At 34.5% G+C, this 19,334-nt stretch overlaps 1 protein-coding gene across 4 annotated transcripts in view; it reads left to right on the top strand.

Moving 5' to 3' along the window:
* The window catches only part of LOC110018758 (protease HtpX homolog), a 29,776-nt gene extending 13,926 nt beyond the window's left edge, over positions 1–15,850 (top strand). For 2 of the 4 annotated variants that reach the window (XM_020716180.1, XM_020716182.1), the window contains exons 3-9: positions 370–437; positions 2,705–2,884; positions 8,281–8,377; positions 8,731–8,840; positions 14,267–14,400; positions 15,126–15,299; positions 15,381–15,850. In XM_020716180.1, coding sequence (XP_020571839.1) covers positions 370–437; positions 2,705–2,884; positions 8,281–8,377; positions 8,731–8,840; positions 14,267–14,400; positions 15,126–15,261 — 725 coding nt within the window. In that variant the 3' untranslated portion in view covers positions 15,262–15,299; positions 15,381–15,850. Of the gene's footprint in view, positions 1–369; positions 438–2,704; positions 2,885–8,280; positions 8,378–8,730; positions 8,841–8,940; positions 8,991–14,264; positions 14,401–15,125; positions 15,300–15,380 lie in introns of those variants that run through there. The other 2 variants (XR_002293396.1, XM_020716181.1) reach the window with 2 other exon arrangements.
* Positions 15,851–19,334: the final 3,484 nt, after the last annotated feature.

The following is a 19,334-nucleotide window of genomic DNA, read 5'->3' as shown; positions in this document are numbered from 1 at the left end:
CATATATATATATATATATATATATATATATATATATATATATATATATATATATATATAGATAGATAGATAGATAGATATAGATATATATAAGTGGAAAGTCATGTCATATTGCGACCATTCAAATTTTTTATTTCAGTATTCAAATCCTTTATTATTTAAACATTAACTCATTCATTATTTTTAGTGTGACTTGTTCGATATGAATTTTTCTAAAATTTTTAAGATAGATAAAGAAGGAGCATGCTGGATGTAGAAGGTGATGTCTACTTGAACAATGGTCTTTTTTTTGTTAAAATTTCATTATGTGCTAACTGAAGTCTGAAGAAGTATATTTTTCCGTGAAGTAAAAGAACTATATTTTTTCAGGTTCAGTTGCAGAGCAGGTTATGCTTCTCGAAAATATAGGAACATCTGTGCTTGTTTCTGAAAAACAGGTTCTCCCCTGCTCTCATTACCAATAGAAATAAGTTCTTCCTTGGAACATTAATGATTGAAAATGGAATATTTGATTGTTTCTTTTCTACAAACTTTATCCTACTTGTTTTGAAACAAGGTGTGCTTCTAGTTTAGTGAGTGCTTTAAGAAGTTTTGGATCTTCTCCTTCCACGTTTTCTTTAGAACTATTGCATTCAATTTCTTTGCTCATTATGGGTATTTAAGTGAAATCATCCCACGGAGATGCTCTAATTGGATCACTGATTGATTTCTAGGATTCCTCATAAACCCTATTGGGGCCTTTTGTCTAGCACAATATACTATAATAGTTCTTCTAATGATGTGAAGCTGGTTACAGAAAAAGAATCTTAATTTCACTTGTTAGAAAAGCGAGGAGAGAGAATCATTTCAATTCATTCAATAATCAGCATAGTTACAAGTCATAAGCCCTTTTTTATATAAATAGAGCAACAAAGTTGAGACCAAAAAAATTAAAAGCAAATTGAATCAAACTAAAAGCTAAATCAATGCCTAATAGTTCGAATTTAAAGCTTAGAGTCATTTTTTAAAAAAATTGGTCTCTAGTGGAGGAGATGAAGTTATTTCATCACATCTCTTAATTCTTCAACATTCAAAACTAGATTTATAAATTAGATTTTTGTGGCTTCAGATTCCCTCATCTCATCGCTTCTTACATGCTGCATAAAATATTATAGTCGTGATATCAAGTAATCTTGTGTAGTTATTGAGGAATCAAATAATAATTTTAAACTTAAGGAATCGCCTGTATCTCTCAAGAACAATCTAGCAAGAACATTGAAATGGTAGATCAATAAATTTCTTATTCTCAATAATGATGGTAATAAAAGGTAGTGGCATTTGCATACATACCACCCAATTCTTTTTTATTTACATTATCTAACACCTAAAATTTACTTTTTACATTTATACCATCCAAATCTTTTGTATCACATAAAAATATCACTATTTTGACTTTAAAATGTAAAATACACATTTTCATCCATAGCTTAGGTGACATATTATAAAATTTAAGTTTAGGTGTTAGATATGTAAATACATCAAAATTAAGTGCTATGTATGTAAATCTTCCTAGAAGATATCTCGTCTTAGTTTCATTAATAAGCTTGGACAATCTCAATTTTTTGCAAAGGAATAGCTTTAAACACATGAGGATTAGAATCGCAGGATGCTTGATTACTGATGATTGAGCATTATTCTGAAGTTCATATGCAGCACCTGGATCTTTGCAATAATAATCTATACAGCTTAATTCTTCACGAAGATTATGTTTCTGGATTAGTGGAAGTGACCCAAATATTTTATCTTCTAGGGATGACACTGGCTTCTAAAACTTTTGTCGTTTGAAAATGAACATATATTATGATCTATCATCATGATAAAATTGCTCTGACATGTAATTGATGGTACGATCTTATGCGTAATTACCATATTATCTATAAAAATGATATTTATATTCTTCGTGAGATTCAATATGATATGGTTCATTTTATCTATAAGATTAAGATATGCTATCATATGTATAATTGGAAGAGCCATTTGTAAGATAATTGAGCGGTTCTTTAGCTCATCAAAACTCTTTTAGTGGTTTGTCCAATTATTATCCTTGTCGGAATCGTATTGATTATTTTTCATTCTTAAATACTTACTATCTTGATGAAACATTCGAGTAAAATTATAACATCAATTCCAAATTCAGTAATGAGAATTTTGTAATTCCACAAGAGAATTTTTGGTATATCTTCTAGCTATCCTGTATGCATTATACATGACTCAAATTTTATTTGGATTGATTACAATTGCCCTATATAATTTGAAATTTAATCTAATCTCATCCTAAATAATTTAAACTTAAACCTTAGATTATCTGAAATATAATTTATCACAATTGTAAAATAAAATACATCTAATAAATTCAGATATCCATATCAAGTAAAATAATTTTCAGATTCTAATAATACTTTAAACTATTTTGGTTTTACCAATTCTCCATTTTTTTTGTAACTAAAATGATTTTGCATTTGAGTATTACTGCAAGTGATTAGGCTATTTAGATATTGTTATAACTTTATCCAAAAACATTAATGGTTTGATCATGGCATTAATATTATGGTGCTGCTTAGTGAGAAACTAAGTTTCATTCATTGGAATTACTTAATTTTCTGCTCTATTAGCTATTTTTTATCGTACTAATTGTTGATTTGGAGTTATCATGTTTTGCTTTCAGCTATCTGATATTTATCTGCTGTTGGTGGAGGCTGCCAAGGTATTAAACATAGAACCTCCTGATCTGTATCTCCGTCAAAATCCTGTCCCAAATGCATATACTTTGGCAATCAGTGGCAAAAAACCATTCATTGTTGTCCATACAAGCCTTGTAGAGCTTCTTAGCAGAAAAGAGTTGCAGGTATTTTTTGTTCTAGCTGCTTTGCTTTAAACCCTAGATTTGTTTAGTTTGTGTGGAGTTGAATAAATGAGTTGGTATTTTTTTTTTCTCACTTGTGGGGCATTGGTTGTCCTACTTTTATTTTTGGTTTTTGGTTAATTTTTCATTATGTTAATATTCTACTCTATTGAAGAAGCAAATTGATGGAAATTTAAAATTTTAATTTGTTATAAATATATGATATGTCACGTCCCAGTGCGGAAGTTTAGAATACTGAAACGGGAGCTGACGGTCAAACACAAAACACAAAAAATTACTTAATTAGGTATTCTTTAAAATTTTAATAATATATAAATCTCTGTTACAGAAAAGAGCCAACTATATTCAAAAGGTTTTAAAATAAAAAATATTTTTAATTTAAATTATTTTTCATATTTACAACTGATTTAAAAAAGAACTTATTATATTACCTATCTTATGGGCCCCGATCTTTTAGGTAAAATTTTTTCTATTGTCCATTCAACTTGAAGGAGGTTCACCTAAAAAAATTCATCAATTATTCTCCAAGTTAAAATGGCTTGGTGGTGGTTATGTTTCTAAATTATACTAATTCAAGATTTTAGAAAAAACTATGCAAAAGTAGAACAGTGTATATTAATATATATAACTCAATTTTCTTGTTAGACTGTTCTTAATTTATTTTATTTTATCATATTATACAACTATCAAACTCAATTTCTAAATAGGGCGCAATAGAGAAAAAATATTCATGTAGCCGACCCCACATAGTGGGTTTAAGGCTTTGTTGTTGTTGTTGTTGTTGTTGTTGTATATGTATTATACATCTATCACACAAGTCACTAACACATTCTTTCAATAATCTTTTGCAAAATCAACCTAAAAAGATATATTGATATCGAAGTTAACCTATAACACAATAGGAAAATTAAATATTATTACTTAAAGCAAATAGGCGGTTACAAGCTTTACACTTGAAAGTGAAATTACAACAATACGATATCGAAAATTTGAAATAGCAACAAAAGTGACAAACACTCAAACTAGTGCGGATCCCGGGGTGATGGTGGTGGTTGACGAGAGTTTGAAAGGTGGCACGGGGGTCGAAAAAGTGGCTGGCAAGCAGGAAATAACAAGACATTTGTTTCGCTTGTGCCAGACAACGAACAAACAACCAGTTGCGATGTGGAGGGCTGCCTGGAATGATAGAAGTAAAGGAGGGTTGAAAAGGACGCCACAGTAAATAGGAAGGGCTAGCAACAACGGCAACGAAGTTGGAGGCCTGGGTTGGACAGAGGAAATCTGCATGAAAAATGGCAATCGTGTTGTTCTGGGTGGATGCAACGATGGTGGGCGATCGTGAGCGATGTTGGGAGGATAAGGAAATTAATCATCACTTGGAAAGCAAGGTACAACCAAAGCACCATCTGGAATTCTAGGGTACAACCCTCAAAGGGAAGAAGAGACGGTGGAGGCTGTCCTGATACAAAACACGCAAAAAACTAACTCTAGACTCATATGAAAACAAATATATAATAAGAGGGTGACTAGGAGTGGCTCAAGAGAACCGAACGACTCTTCGAAAGGGAGAGAACCTGGACCGGTTCGATCCGAGCAAATCAGGCTTTTCACTGCTTTGTTTGATGGACTCCGGTGTCGGGAAGAGGTGTGCTTCCACGTCATTCTCCCGGGATTGGGGGAGCTTCGACCTCATCTGTCATAGCTTCTATTTTTTTATAGTATGACGTCAAATTGACCTTATTGAAGACAATGGAATTGGCATAATCTACTGTTAAGTCAGTCTTATCATGCCAGAGCACATCCTGATAAAATATGTATCGATCTTCTTTTGGCACAATTTGAGCTTGTACTATAGATAAACGAGTATTCTCACGAATCAGGTTTTGTGCCACTACATTTGTAAACTGGTTCCTCCACTTCTTGTGCTCCATTGGACGTATTTGATAAATAAGTATGTGGAGAGGAATCAACCGTGGGACGAAATCTATGGCAAAATGAACCACACTCATTAGCAACCTCTGGAGAGATATCTTATTCTTTTCTGGTAGAACTTGGACTCGAGTGCTAGATTTCTCTCTTGCTAGCTCCTGAAAAAAATTGCAACGCTGTGTTTCGTCCCTCTTGTCTGGCCATCTGTTGGTGGGTACACCGGTGAAATGAATTTAATAACCAATTGACTCCATATGGTCTCCCAGAAGTTTCTCATCTCTAATAGGTTGGACTTCCCTCAATAGGATTAATTCAGATGGTAGGCTGAAATTCTCTTATTTGAGGTTGCCCTGTGTCTAGTAACTACTCCTCAAACTCATGGTTATTTTGGGCATCCAATTCCAGTCCTATTGTTGCCCCCTTCAATGCCTACAAAAAAATAGTTTTGAGACACTACAACCTCACACTTTGTATGAACGCACATTACTTCAAACTCGCTACCTTCTAAAATAACTATTGTCAACTCAACTGAAATCTCTCTTGATTTTAACTAGAATCGATGGCGTTTCTTCCTTATTGGTTGGCAGTTGGTATTTCTTTTCTTTGTCTTCACTTTCTTCAGTGTCTACTATGTCATTACTCATTTCTTAAACTTGCTTAATGAAATAGATCATTCCTCTGGTTATACAATTTGATTCAATATGCCTAAATTTGTGGCACTTGAAACACTTTTTGGCTGAGACAAATTTATGAATATTGGTTCACTCACTCTATTCTCTATGAATCAGTTTTTCTTGAGACAGGTATGTCTAGATATTTTCTTGGGTTTACTCTGGCTATAAGATCATGGGGTTGGACCCTGCCTGTAAGATGTGATAGTCTTCCGGTGATGTGATCTCTTCACTTCTAAAACTGAGTTTTAAACTGACAAATTTATGAATATTGGTTCACTCAGTCTATTCTCTACTCTGAATCAGTTTCTTTGAGGCTGGGTCGGCTGTAAGATCATGGGTTTGAACCCTGCCTGTAAGATGTTATCTCTCAACTTCTAAAATTGGGATCTGAACATTCGGTCGGTAGTGAGCTGGTAGGTACTGGCACTGCATCTCACGTTTCATCTCGTAATCTTGTTTTTTTCCCTCATGTTGGCATACATACTTCAAATTTTTCCACCATGATAATGCACTATTTTTTAAATTGCTGGCGACTAGTTTCACCATTCACCTCGTTCAAACGTCCTTGTACTCAAAGAAAAGTTCCACGGTCTGAAGCAACTCGATGAACTCGTCCGGATCCAATTGATTGTCAAAATGTGGCAAATCCACCGTTGCCACAAAATTCGGACTTCTCAGATACTTCAGGTCAATTTTTCGGGGTAGGTGCCTTCATCTTTGAAATACCTTACAAACACTTCACCTCTGTATCTTCTAACATGCACTTCGTCTCTGCATCGTCTGATAGACACTTCAGCTTTTTAATTGAATGGAGTTTGGGTGGCCCGAGTAGATTGTCTCATTTCCTTAATTTTATCAAGCTGTTGTAGCACTTGATGGAGGATTGATTGTATCTATTCCATGATAAATTCTTGATTGGCATCTGACACTTGTCTCGGTGGTATAATTTTATTTTTGGTGTGGGTAGGTGGAAGGAGGTGTGTACGGGTGATGTGGAATGGGAAAAGAAAATTTAGAGGGTGTGGTGATACGTTTGGGTTTAGGATTAGACTAGCTCAGATATCAAATGATACAAGAGTTAATCAATAACACAATAGGAAAAAAAATATTATTACTAAAAGCAAATAGACGGTTACAATTAACACATTTGAGATGAAAAATACAATAACATGACGCCGTGAATTCAAAATAATAACAGATACAACACACTCAAACTAGGGTGGATACCGGGATGGTGGTGGTTGTTGGCGAGAGTTTGGAAGGTGGCGCAGGGGTGGAAAAGGCGGTTGACAAGCATAAAACAACAAGGCAACTCTTTCGTCGGTGTGAATAACAATCAAACAACAAGCATACACTAGGGAATTATGTGGGAGGGCTGTCCGGGGTTCTGACAGTAAGGAGGGAGGGCTCAAATGGTGGCAGAAGCAAAGAGCAAGGGTTGTACAGCAGCGGTGGCAAAAGTAGAGTGTTGAAACTACAATGACAGTGAAGAGGAAGGGCTGGACAGGGGAAATCTGTAGGAAAAACAGCAAACGAGTGTTGTTCTGGGTGGTTGTAGCGATTAAGGGCAGCCGAGAGCGGCATTGGGAGGATGCAAAATAGGATAAGGAAGATAATCGCTATTTGGAGGCCAAGATATAGATGAAGCACCATCCCGATACAAAACAAACCAAAAACTAACCCTAAACTCGTACAAAAACAAATATATAATAAGAGGATAACTAAGAGTGGCCCAAGAGGACCGGCCGACTCCTCGAAAGGTGGAAAACCTGGACCGATTCTGTCAAGGTGGAGCAAACGAGTCGTTTCTTTGTTTGCGCAACTCCAGCGTCTAGAACAGTGGCTCTTCCACGTTGTACATTCATTTCCCTTTTCATTTACCGCATCCCGTCATAAGGGAGTGAGCTCTATCCTCCAAACATGCATACACAATCATATATATATCATTTGTATTAATCATATCATGTACTTGTGAAAAAATCATATAAGATTTAAAACAAAAGGTACTGATCATTATTTATATAAAGATCCAATAGTAACTAGATATATTTGATCTAGGAGAATAAAAAATAATTTTTATAAGAAAGAAACTTAATTATCCACCTAATTTAGAAGGTTTGTGTGTCCTCGCCGCGGCCTCGCTAGCCACATGTTTGTTTTACATTGATTTTATTTTTCTTCAAATAAAATAAAAAAAGTGAAGTGATGCATTTAATTTAAGATTGAACTAAACAAATTCAAAATATTTCCAATATAATACATTACTTTTACACTGCAAGAAGAACAAACAACAACTTACGTGGAGAGAATCGAAGATCAAGGTAACTTTTTTGGTCTAGTAGATTGGGCTCTTTTCTTCCTTTTTTAAGATTTATTTCTAATATAAATTGCAAAAGTAACCTGATTAATTAAAACTCTTAATGCAGTTTTTTTATCAATAAAAACCCAAAATTGAATTAGGAAGTTTGCAAAATATTTTAGAAGCCATCTTGACTTCGATTCCAACAAATTTATACTCGAGACTTAGCATTTCAACTAGACAGTTCCCAAGATGTTAAAATTCTGTGGTTTTGAGCACAATTCGCCTCTAAATTGGGCTGAACCAGACTGACCTTTGGGACTGACCGGCCTCCCTTCCCTCTTTTGCAAATATAGCAGTGTTTTATTGTATGTTGTCATATATTGTACCAATTTTAGCATTACATGTTGTTCAACTATGGATGTGTGAGCAGATTTTTTTACTCATGTCCGTTTAGATTTAACTTGTATTGTTAGGCTGTTTTGGCTCATGAACTTGGCCATTTGAAATGTGACCATGGCGTGTGGCTTACTTTTGCTAACATCTTAACACTGGGAGCTTACAGTGTACCTGGTAGGTTTTTAACATTCTTCTTTATTATTAAGGGATTGAATATAACCTTAGGAAGATTTAAATGCATACCACTTAATTCCTATGTATTTACATATGAAACACCTAAACTTGAATTTTTACATACATGCCATCTTACCTATGTATGAGAAGGTGCATTTCACTTTTTAGAAGTTGAAATAGTGTTATTTTTTATGTGATATGAAAGATTTGGGTGGTATAAATGTAAAAAAGAAAGTTTAGGTTTAAGATGCGTAAATACATAGGAACTGGGTGGTATGTATGTAAATCCCCCGTAGACTTAAGCTTGCATACTTGCAAGTAATACTGAAATACCACGGCCTTTATGTTCCCAGGATTTGGTGGGATTATAGCTCAGAGGTTGGAAGAACAGCTATTGAGATGGCTTCGAGCTGCTGAACTGACTTGTGATAGAGCTGCACTTCTTGTTGCTCAAGATCCGAAGGTATGTTATCTATATTTGTGGTAAATGGTCAGTTTTGTTAAAAAAAAAAAAAAAAAACATTGTGTTATTTAGTGCAACTACTTGACATCGTAAATTATAGCTTAAACCCTGCAGACAGTTCTATGGAGAAGATGTTGAAAGCAGGACAAGGTGAGTTAATTACTATTAATAAGGAGTAAAATTGTTGGGAGTTAGCTGGGCTTTATGATGGAAAAACATTCTCCCCATCTTAAAAGGGGCGGTGTTATCAAAAAAAATTATTTTGATTATTTTGATTCATTTGGGTAATTAATTGTTTATTGCTTATATGTAAACACACAATTTTGATGATCAAACCTTTGGTTTGATCTTACTTAATTTTCCTTCACTACATGAACTCATTATAGATTTTCAGCATGATTTATGAATTTATTTTATTAATGTTTTTTATTAGTTGGACCGATAACGAGAGAGTTCAGTTTGAGTAATCATCAAAACTATCAAGTTATGTTTGACTCAAATTTGACTTGAATTCTATTTAGTTTTTAGTAAATCCAACTTAACTTGATTTTGCTTGATTTCAATCTGGGTCATAATTAAAATTAAAAAAGATGTTGGGATAGGGATTTGTCACACCCCAACTGACCCCCCTTTCGGGTCAATCACGGTGCGACAGAGGCGGACGATTCAGTCATATTAAATTCTCACCAGCATTCTTCTTGACTTGCATGATCAGGACATAGGTGATGAACAAGTCTAGCTAAATCACCACAAAGATTCATAATACATTTTATTTTATAATCTATTCATGTTCACATATATTTGTAGGCGTGGAAAAATCATATCACACACACACACACGCACACGCGCACACACACGCACACACACGGAGTTGTTAAATCCAACATAATAAATTATGTACCAAAAAATATGTATAATCTCTGAAATTATATATTACAAAAGTTGTACATATCACACCTGACCACTCGCCCTGATGCTCATCACCCTTTCCTAAAGTTAACAACATTGAGTGAGTTACAAGTTCAATGTAATAATCAAGACTAAAGAAAAATTTTATAGGTAGAAAGAAATAACGTGCATGATTATATGCAACTCATGTACATGTCCATAATACATATCACAACATGTTATAATCATATAAAACATGTAAAAGAAAAAAACATGTAATGCGGGGAATCATGAAAGTTGTATAAACATATATTTCATTCATCATGTGTAATCATAAGCATTTTCATAAGAGTCTTCAATTTAACCATTTGAATGTCATTTATAATTTTATACGCCTCAACTATTCTCTTGTTGTGCTTGTGGGTAGTCGCCCAGCCTGGATGTTACATATTATTTATAAAAGTTGGACTCCTCACAACATAGCAGTTTTCAGTTAATGCTTAGTATTAAAGGTTCCCCCTTTTTATTCTCGTCTGATACCAACGGTTCCTGGAGTTTTATTTCCATCTGAGTACTAGAAGTCGTGAATCTCATATTTCTCTATTATTCGTACTAGTAAGCATTCATGTAATAGTCTACCTAACACAACACTTGTGACATTGCTATAATTTTAGTTCTTGTGATAATCAATGATAGACAATGCATAATCATGTGCATAATTAAAATGATAAGAATATCTGCAAACAAATATTTCACAATATGCTCATCACATCAATTTCATAGGAAAATAATAATCATGGCAGAACCAACTAGCATTCACATAATTGTGTGCATGTATCCTTCAATATATAAAAATTCTAAATGCATTCACATATTTAAAAAAATCATATCAAATCCTAAAAAAAATATATTACTCTTAAGTTAACACATGATTATTTCACTTGAATCAACGAAACAACCTTACGACGAGTTTCTCCAGGCTCGCCTAGAGCTCACCGCTTAGTATAAACAACTTGGAACTCATAAACCTCTTAGGATTTTCATGAATTTTTTTGACCTATATTGTGATTTAACCCCAACATAACTCATTTATGAATTCTTATCTCAAAAAGGCTTCTCGGCATGACTAATCCCTTTCTTTGATACTTTTTATTCCTCTTCCCTCATTTATGACTTTTTATTCCTCATGAAATGGATCTACTTGAGTAGCTCTCTGTTCGACAGTCTCGTGGTTGTTCTTGCAAAGTTATAACATGAAACATGGAATGCCTAAGGAATGCCCGAAATATCATGAAAGAGGATTTTTTACATTTCATTCTCTCTGAAACCACAAATTAGAGCTTGTGGCTCCCTACATGTTGTCAGTTTTGCTCGAACCTGCTTGTGCTACAGGAATCGAGCCGCATGTCTTGTGGGAAGATAAAATCAAAAGCAACGAGGAAATCGTCGCTCACTATGAGCTAAGCTATGTGATTGCATCCCACAACTAATAATTACGTGAATAGGTCGTTGGAAACAGTAATCTAAGTTTAATGAATAAATCAAATGCTTAATTAAACTTAATTAAGTTTTTAATTTCAAACTTATATCTTTGCATGCATTTGTAATTCATGCAGGGTGTTATATATAAATTGATCCATTCAACATGTAAAATTTTATAAAATTATTTCGATCAAACTTTGGGGAATGCTAAATTTGTGGTATACTTTAAAATTATCAAAATTTTCACCCACTTTTACAAAATTGGGTGTTACAAGATTAACCGCTTATAAGCATCATTAAACATTTAGTGATTAACAATATAATTAATCTTTATCTCAATTGATTTGGGTATTCATTTTATTATTTTTAACATAATTTTTATTATTTGTTGTAAACCTAACATCAACTCTCAAACTTTCTTATCCAAACTATGATTGGCAATTATAACTTATTTACCAATGAACCATTAGTAATATATTTACCCAGCTACCCACTTTTAAGAAGTTTCAAGTGGTGGTGAGCATCACAAGAAAGGTGATTGTGGGCTCCCAAACTTTGCTGCCTGGCCCCTGGAAGATGAATGAGAGAGAGAGAGAGAGAGAGTTTGTATCGAGTGTTTTGAGTCAAATTTTTCATAAGTTAGATGAGATAGTAGACAAGACACACCCCAAAGATATTACCCTCTTTTTGAGAGGACTTTAAAATTTGGGACTTGAGGTTTCTCATAAGTGCAAACTCCTATAATTAATTATCTCTCTCGATAATGAGGAATCACTTACAATTAAGAATGATCATTAGAGTGCTTATTATCCAATGTGTAATAGTAACAAATTTATGATTTAACTTACAAATTTATTAATATAAGCTTAGAGCGAATGTTTGGGGGGAATAATGAAACCGATCAAAATATCATGGTTTATTCGCGTCAGGTTGTCATGGATATTGGTTTGCTTAGTCAAAGGAGCTAGTTGATCTAAACTGATAATAGAATTATTATCAGCAATCATTGGTTGGTTCTTATAAGAAAATCTTGCAGAACTGGGACAAATGTTTATCTAAAAAGACAAATTTAAGTCAGCTTTAACTGAGAAATGACTGAAACGATTCATAGCTCAAAGTCGCAGGGAACAATTGAGGAGCATATGGGCTACAATCATATTTTTAATATAGTGGAGCATGTTTAGCCAAACCACATTTCTAGAGGGTTTTGGTCGTAATTATTTCATCTGTGGAGCAATTATGTCAATTCACGCAAACAAATGACTCAAGCCACGTTCTTAATGACGTGGCTTATTTTAAGTGTAACAACATATTTAATACGCATTAACGTCATGTGAGCTTAGGTTAAAGTTGAATTTGCCACCCTCGAGTAATCATTGCAGATGGTGGATGAATTTTTTTTTTCTTTAGCTTTACATATGATAAAATCTCTTTTAAGTATTTGAAGTTGTAAATTTAAATGTTTATTTTTAAAAATAGATTCCTCATATTAAAATTTACATTCATCACAGTCATCATCGAGGTGTTTATTTGGAACTCTTATATTTGTGGTTTAGAATAGGGACTTTAAAATATAAATCCCTCAAGTTGAGATTCACAATCAACGCAATTGTCATCTACCAGTGAATTATTTGGAGTATTTTGATTTGTCATTTGTTTAATCAAATATCATTTAAACATCATTAAAAGAATCAGTCATGTTCACTCTAGTTCTCGTGATGAGGTGGAGTGGACTCAGAGATTGAGACTTAATCTCGTCAACTCTGGTCCCTATGATGTGAGGCTTATGATCATGCCCTACAGGTAAGATGACCTGCTCGAAAACTTGTATATGTTAATGATTTAGGATTTGACATTAAACATGCTTGCATGCTTCTTGATGCGAATTGCATTTTAGTTTAAACTTGTGTCCAACCTACACAAACATTCTCAGATTTTTGCCGTAAGCAGCAAAGAGTGAGGATGGAGAGTTCGGCTGGTTAGATTGGAGCGGGAGTAGGTGTGGAGTTGCAGGGAGGAGAGCAAGGAAGTATGGGGGATTTTGGCTTGTATGTGAGCGGAGCCACAGGATAGTTGGTTGGATCACATGAGCAGCAGAGGTGCAGGCACAGTGAAGGGAAATGGGCGATGCTCAATCTCTGCGGCTGCGAACAACACGCTGTTGGGCCGTCGGCAGGCTTGACGGTGGCTTGGTAGTTACGGAGCTGTGTAAGCGGGCATTCGTTTCTGGCCTAAGGATTTGTGCTTTGCCAAAGGAGAATGAGATTGAAGGTGGGTGTGGGCATGAGGGCAGGTGGAGAACTGGAGGTGAGAATGGAGGGCTCTCATGAGTGAGATGTGCGAAGGAAGAGAGGGAAAGTTCATGTGTGCCTTTGGTTTCTTGTGTAGGAGATGGGAAGAGTATGGAAGAAAAGAGGTCGACGGGATTTATACGGGCTTACATTGGGATTTTCTATCTTTTTTCTTCATTTTTTTATTTGTTCATGCATCACATGTTTGATGTGGTGGCGAAATAGACATATTTGAGTGGCGCTTCGGTAGAAATAGGAAAATTATATTATTTTATCTATTTTAATATATAAAAAAATTAAAGTGTTGCTGAGATGAGAATGCGTAGGTGGATGAGTGGCTTGACACTTAGAGCAAAATACGAAATGAATATATCTGTGATAGGATTGGTGTAGCTCCAATGACGGACATGATTTGAGAGAGTTGTCTTAGATGGTTTGGTCACTTTAAATGTTGACCATCTGATGATCCTGATAGGAGAGTATATATTTTAGATTCAATTTATGTTAAAAAAAGCAGAAGTAAACCTAAAAAGACTTGGGCTTATTTTATTAAAAATGATCTTAATCTTTTAGAATTAACTCAAAAAAAAATGACACTCAATAGGACACAATGGAGAAAAAGGATCCATGTAGCTGACCCTTTATGTAATATGAGAATCTCCAAATAAAAAAAAAATAAAGGTGCAGCACTTCAAAGTAACATCATGCACTGGCGACTCATTGCAATATGAAAATCTCTGATAGCTATCTATTTCCATCCAAGAGGTTGTCATCTCTGTTCTGATGAAACTCGCCGGAGGATCTCCTTCTCTTTCAAACCAGCTAAATGTTGATGCTTTCTTGGAACAAGCTCGTTCATATGACAAGGCTTCTTCAAGCCCATTTGGATGGTACATAAGGTTAGTATCATGGAATCCATTACCCCAAAGCGATCACATTATAACATTTATTTGTGGAAGGTATAATAAATGTAACCATGTTTGGTGTCATCTCGTTGGTTGTAATTAAAAATAAGATTTAGAAAATAATAAAATAATTAAATTTGAAGGACTTTTTGTACTTCAAACTCTTCTGTATTTTTTTATTAAATTATTTCCCATCCCATCCAATCATAATAAAATCTTGAAAGATTTGTATGCATGCCACACAATTTCACTATTTTTACATCTCTAACATTTAAATTTGATTTTTTACATGGGAAATTTACATGCGTTCCACACAATTGTTATGTTTTTACATATCTAACACCCAAATTTTGATATTTACAGTTACAACACCTTGGTGTCATTATCCTATGCATGGAAAGGTGTATTTCACTTTTAAAAAGATAATAATGGTGATATTTGTGATGTGATGTTAATGATTTGACTGGTATGCATGTAAATATGAAGTGTTTAGGTGTTAGCATGTAAATAAATAAAAACTGTGTGGAATGTATGTAAATGCCCCTTTTTTACATTTAATAGCTCTTTATATACATACATGAAATTTTATGTTATATGAAAGAACCCAGTGTTATAATATGAAAAACAACAAAGTCTAGGCGTTAGATTTGTAAATACATTCGAATTGAGATGTATGTATGTAAATGCCTCTAAAATCTAAGAATTAATGTGGATTTCAGGAATGCTCAAACAAGTCAGTTGTCCCATCCTTTGCCTATATTCCGCGCTCGAGAAATAGACGAGTGGTCCAGGAGTTCAGAGTACCAGTCCCTATTACAAAGGGCAATGCAAAATAAACGCTCTCAGAGAGTATAGATTTAACTGCAAACTCCATCAAAGACGGGGCCATGGAGGTAATTATTATGAATACAATAGCTTTTCAGTTCTGTTAATCTGATTCTTCTATAGCTGATTATTATTTTCCATGGTGCAAGGCCTGTGCGTGTATATACACACAACAAAAAATACATCTTCAGATGCTGGGGCACATATATCTGCAGGTTGGTGATTAATATTATAAACATCTCTGCATCGAAAACATATAAATTCTAACATTGTATTGTATCTGAGAAAAATGTCAAAATGGTCCCTGACTTTTTATAAATCATCATTTTTAGTCCCAGAGTTTATAAAAGTGTTAAGTGTCCATTCAATCCCCATACTCTTTACATATGGGCTGAAATAAGAGTGGATTAATTTGACGTTTTTATCTTCATAAACTCCAGGATTGAAGTGACCCTAAGTAAATAGTCAGAAGATTATTTTGATACTTTACTTCATTGTATATATATTAACTGCTGTGAGAGTGGTATGTAGATGCAGCTGCTTGATAGCTTTGCCAATATCAAGCAGTGAATGATATGAAATTTCGTTTTGTCATATGAGTGCCTTAGATATGACCTTATGGAGCCAAAATATCTAAAAAATCTTATGAATACCTATAAATTATGTAGGGAAATGGAAAATAAAAAAGGAGATTTATATACATGACATTATTCTTATGTATCTATATATTTAGCACCTAAATTTTGATAAAATCTCTAAATTTAGTGTCGTAATCACATCAATGCATTTGCTTGAAAACTTATCTAATTTTAGAAAAAAATGGCATCGATTATGTTTTTGATGTTCGTTCGAAGCACTTGCTTACATAAAAAGTCGAGTGCTATGTAAATAATTATTAAATTTTAATTGTTAGATATGTAAATACATAAAGTTATGTTGTTTGTATATAAATTCACAAATGAGCGGCTAAGGTTAATATAGGCCATTGATTGGTGGCTATGATTAGCCCTACCATGTAAACTTTCTCAGGGTTTATGTGTTAAACTCATTCTTGTACTTTGTGAAGATGATAATAGGGATAGCTTTTATTTTCAAATGAATCTCTTTTTGTAGATTATATTGTAGGCATATGTAAATGAGCCAAAATAACATTTTTTAAGCTCAATTTATAAATAAGTTGAAAACAAAGAATCATTTGTTTAATCAAGTTTAGCTTGCTTTAGCCTGAAAAAAAAAGATTAAATATATTATTTATATAATAATTTTTTATATCTATTTATAACTCGAATGAGCCTAATACAAGCTAAGACTGAGCTTGCTCTAGCTCGACTCATTTACAACCTAGTTGCATTGATCTGAGCATGTAAGAACACTATCGAAAAATTAAACTTCAAGTTTTACATGTATGTCATTTTATGCATGAAAAGGTACATTTTATTTTTAAATGTTAAAAAATTGATATTTTTGACTTGATATTAAAGATTTGGGCCTTATAAATGTAAAACATTAAAGTTTAGGTGTCATGTATTTAAATACATAGGATTTAGGTGGTATGTATGTAAATCTCCCTAATTTTATTTCACATTTAGGACGTCATAATTTGCTCATTTTTTTTTAAAATTCAGTCTGCTTTCTATGCCACAAGGACGATCAACTCCTTTTTACTGTAACCATAAATCTTAAACGTCCTCGGCAGAGATGGCTCATCAAATTGTGGATAAAGAAAAGTTGAAGCATTATTATAAGGATTGTGAACCTCAAATACTTCTATAATTTAATTCATTAAAATGCGGATGATAAATCACATTTCTAAAGAAAGGCTAGTCTCATCATAATGCTTATGAATATTGAACACCAACCCCTTTTTTTAAAGGAATACTAAAGCAGCTAAATATTTTTCATACGGTAACAAAACGCTAAATGTATTTTAGTGGGTCCTTTTTTAAAAAAGTTATAAATTTATGAGCAAAATGCAAGCGTTTTTGTAAATTTTATTCACTTGATTTAATTTTATTGAAGTCTAGATATAGAGTTGTGTTAGGACTCTGTATGTAAAATTTTCTAATATTGTAGGGATTATAATCTTCGGCTTTCACTCATACTATTTCTACGTTAGTTTTTAGCCTCTTCTTAGAGAAAATTGAAATATATTAAGGAAATTTTTACTTCTTGCTAAATATTCAAGGAAGATAAGATAAGAGAAAAAAATTTAATAATTTTATTAAACTTCTTTAAAGATTTTAAAGATTTTTATGGCACATTGAATTAGGGCTCTCATGACGAACAGCTTGTTCAGCTCATTAAGTAGCTCGTGTTTGACTCGTTCGACGAGCTGAACACGAATAAATTATTTAAGTTCAAATTATAAATGAGCCGAGCATGATCAATCATTGGTTCGCTCGTGTTTGGCACGTTTTAGCTTGAAATAATGAAATCATACAAATTATAAAACACACCGGCCCAATCGGCGTGATCGATAATCTTTTGTCAACTCATCCAGTTGGTCGCACCGACCCGATCATGTTGATCAATCTCTTTCATCATCTCGTCTGCTCGGCCCCACCGACCTGCTCAATCTGACTGATCGTTTATGTCGAATGTTGCAACTTTGCATAATTGTTTCATGTTGTTTGCTTGAATACATTCACACCACACACTTGGTTGTGCATCTATGAGGATGCGGCCCCATATGCTCGCAACAGGCGGTTAATCTCCTCTTTGACACAGTCTTTCGTGCCCATCTCATGACATCCCTACGTCATCGTGCATCACACTTTGTATGTATGCACCTACACTTGTGCACTCTTGTGTGTTAGTTCTCATGGCACTTTGCATATTTATGACTTGTATGCTTGAAGTTGTGTGCATTTGGATTTGCATCATCATACACTTATCCCACACATTCACACATCATGTAACCAGACGGTTTGCACATCAAGCCTACCTGGTGTGTAATTCTCCCCAGTGAGAATTACTTCACCTTCTCTTCTCATGACACTACATTGGACTATCGTAAGTTACCCTCGGATCACTGTCTCCACGACACACCCACCCCTTCGGGTCACCGCCTCCTCAACATACCTACCATTTGGGTCACTGCCTCCATGACACGCCTACCCTCCGAGTCCCTGCCTCCATGTCACTCCCACCCTTTGGGTCAATGCCTCCACGACAGACTCACCCTCCGAGTCGCCACCTTCACGACACACTCGTCTCTACTTGTGTTTTATGATTTGCATCAAAATGCATGCACATTACCGCATTGTCAGAGAATTTATCGTTGGTATAAGTCATTGTATATTAGTGACGAATGCTTGTTATCCCGTGGCATCATCCTACACTGTCACGAGCATGTTCCTTCGCGTAAGGCATGTGTCTATTTGCTTGCTTATATGGTGCATTAGACACTGTTTGTGCTTTCCATTTGCATGTGTGTTTTGGTCATTATTGGGATAATGTGTAAATCTCCCCAGTGGCATCCTATAACTTAGGCAGCCAAATATAATACCACTTGAGTGTCATGCCTTTCATGTGCATCTTTGCATTGTCAGCATATATATACATCGCCGGTATATGCCACCGTATACTTGTGATGAATACTTGATATCTTGTGATCACATCAGCTTCTATGAGGCTGTCACTATGCATTGGACCATTTTGCATCCGCACGTGCATCCTCGATCGTCTCAATGATAAAATGGGCTCATTCGCTGAGTGACTCTCTGTTAATCACGATGCGACAAAGTATTGCTCGCGAGGATCTCTCAGTTATGCGACAACTATACTTGTTAATCTCAATCGGAAAGTTTCTAGGACACCTTCTGATGTTTGAGGGTATAAAAACCAATCTGGAGCAAGTAAAGCCATTCTTGGATATGTCATCTCCTTTGAATACAAAGGAGGTGTAATAGTTGACCATCCGAATAACAACACTTAACATGTTCATTTACAAATTTGTTGAAAAATGTGTCGCTTTCTTCAAAGTTCTGAGGAAGGTCAAGAAATTTGACTGGCCAACCAAATGTAAACAAGCTTTGTAAGGTTTGAGGTAGTCACCAATGTCGCATCTGTTATTGTAGAGTTCAAAGTCAAAGAAGAAATTT

The sequence above is a fragment of the Phalaenopsis equestris genome, unplaced genomic scaffold, assembly GCF_001263595.1.
Source record: "Phalaenopsis equestris unplaced genomic scaffold, ASM126359v1 Scaffold000036, whole genome shotgun sequence".
NCBI classification, from domain to species: domain Eukaryota; kingdom Viridiplantae; phylum Streptophyta; class Magnoliopsida; order Asparagales; family Orchidaceae; genus Phalaenopsis; species Phalaenopsis equestris.
Note: the sequence above shows the minus strand (reverse complement) of the source record. Positions and strands in the feature narration are given on the sequence as shown.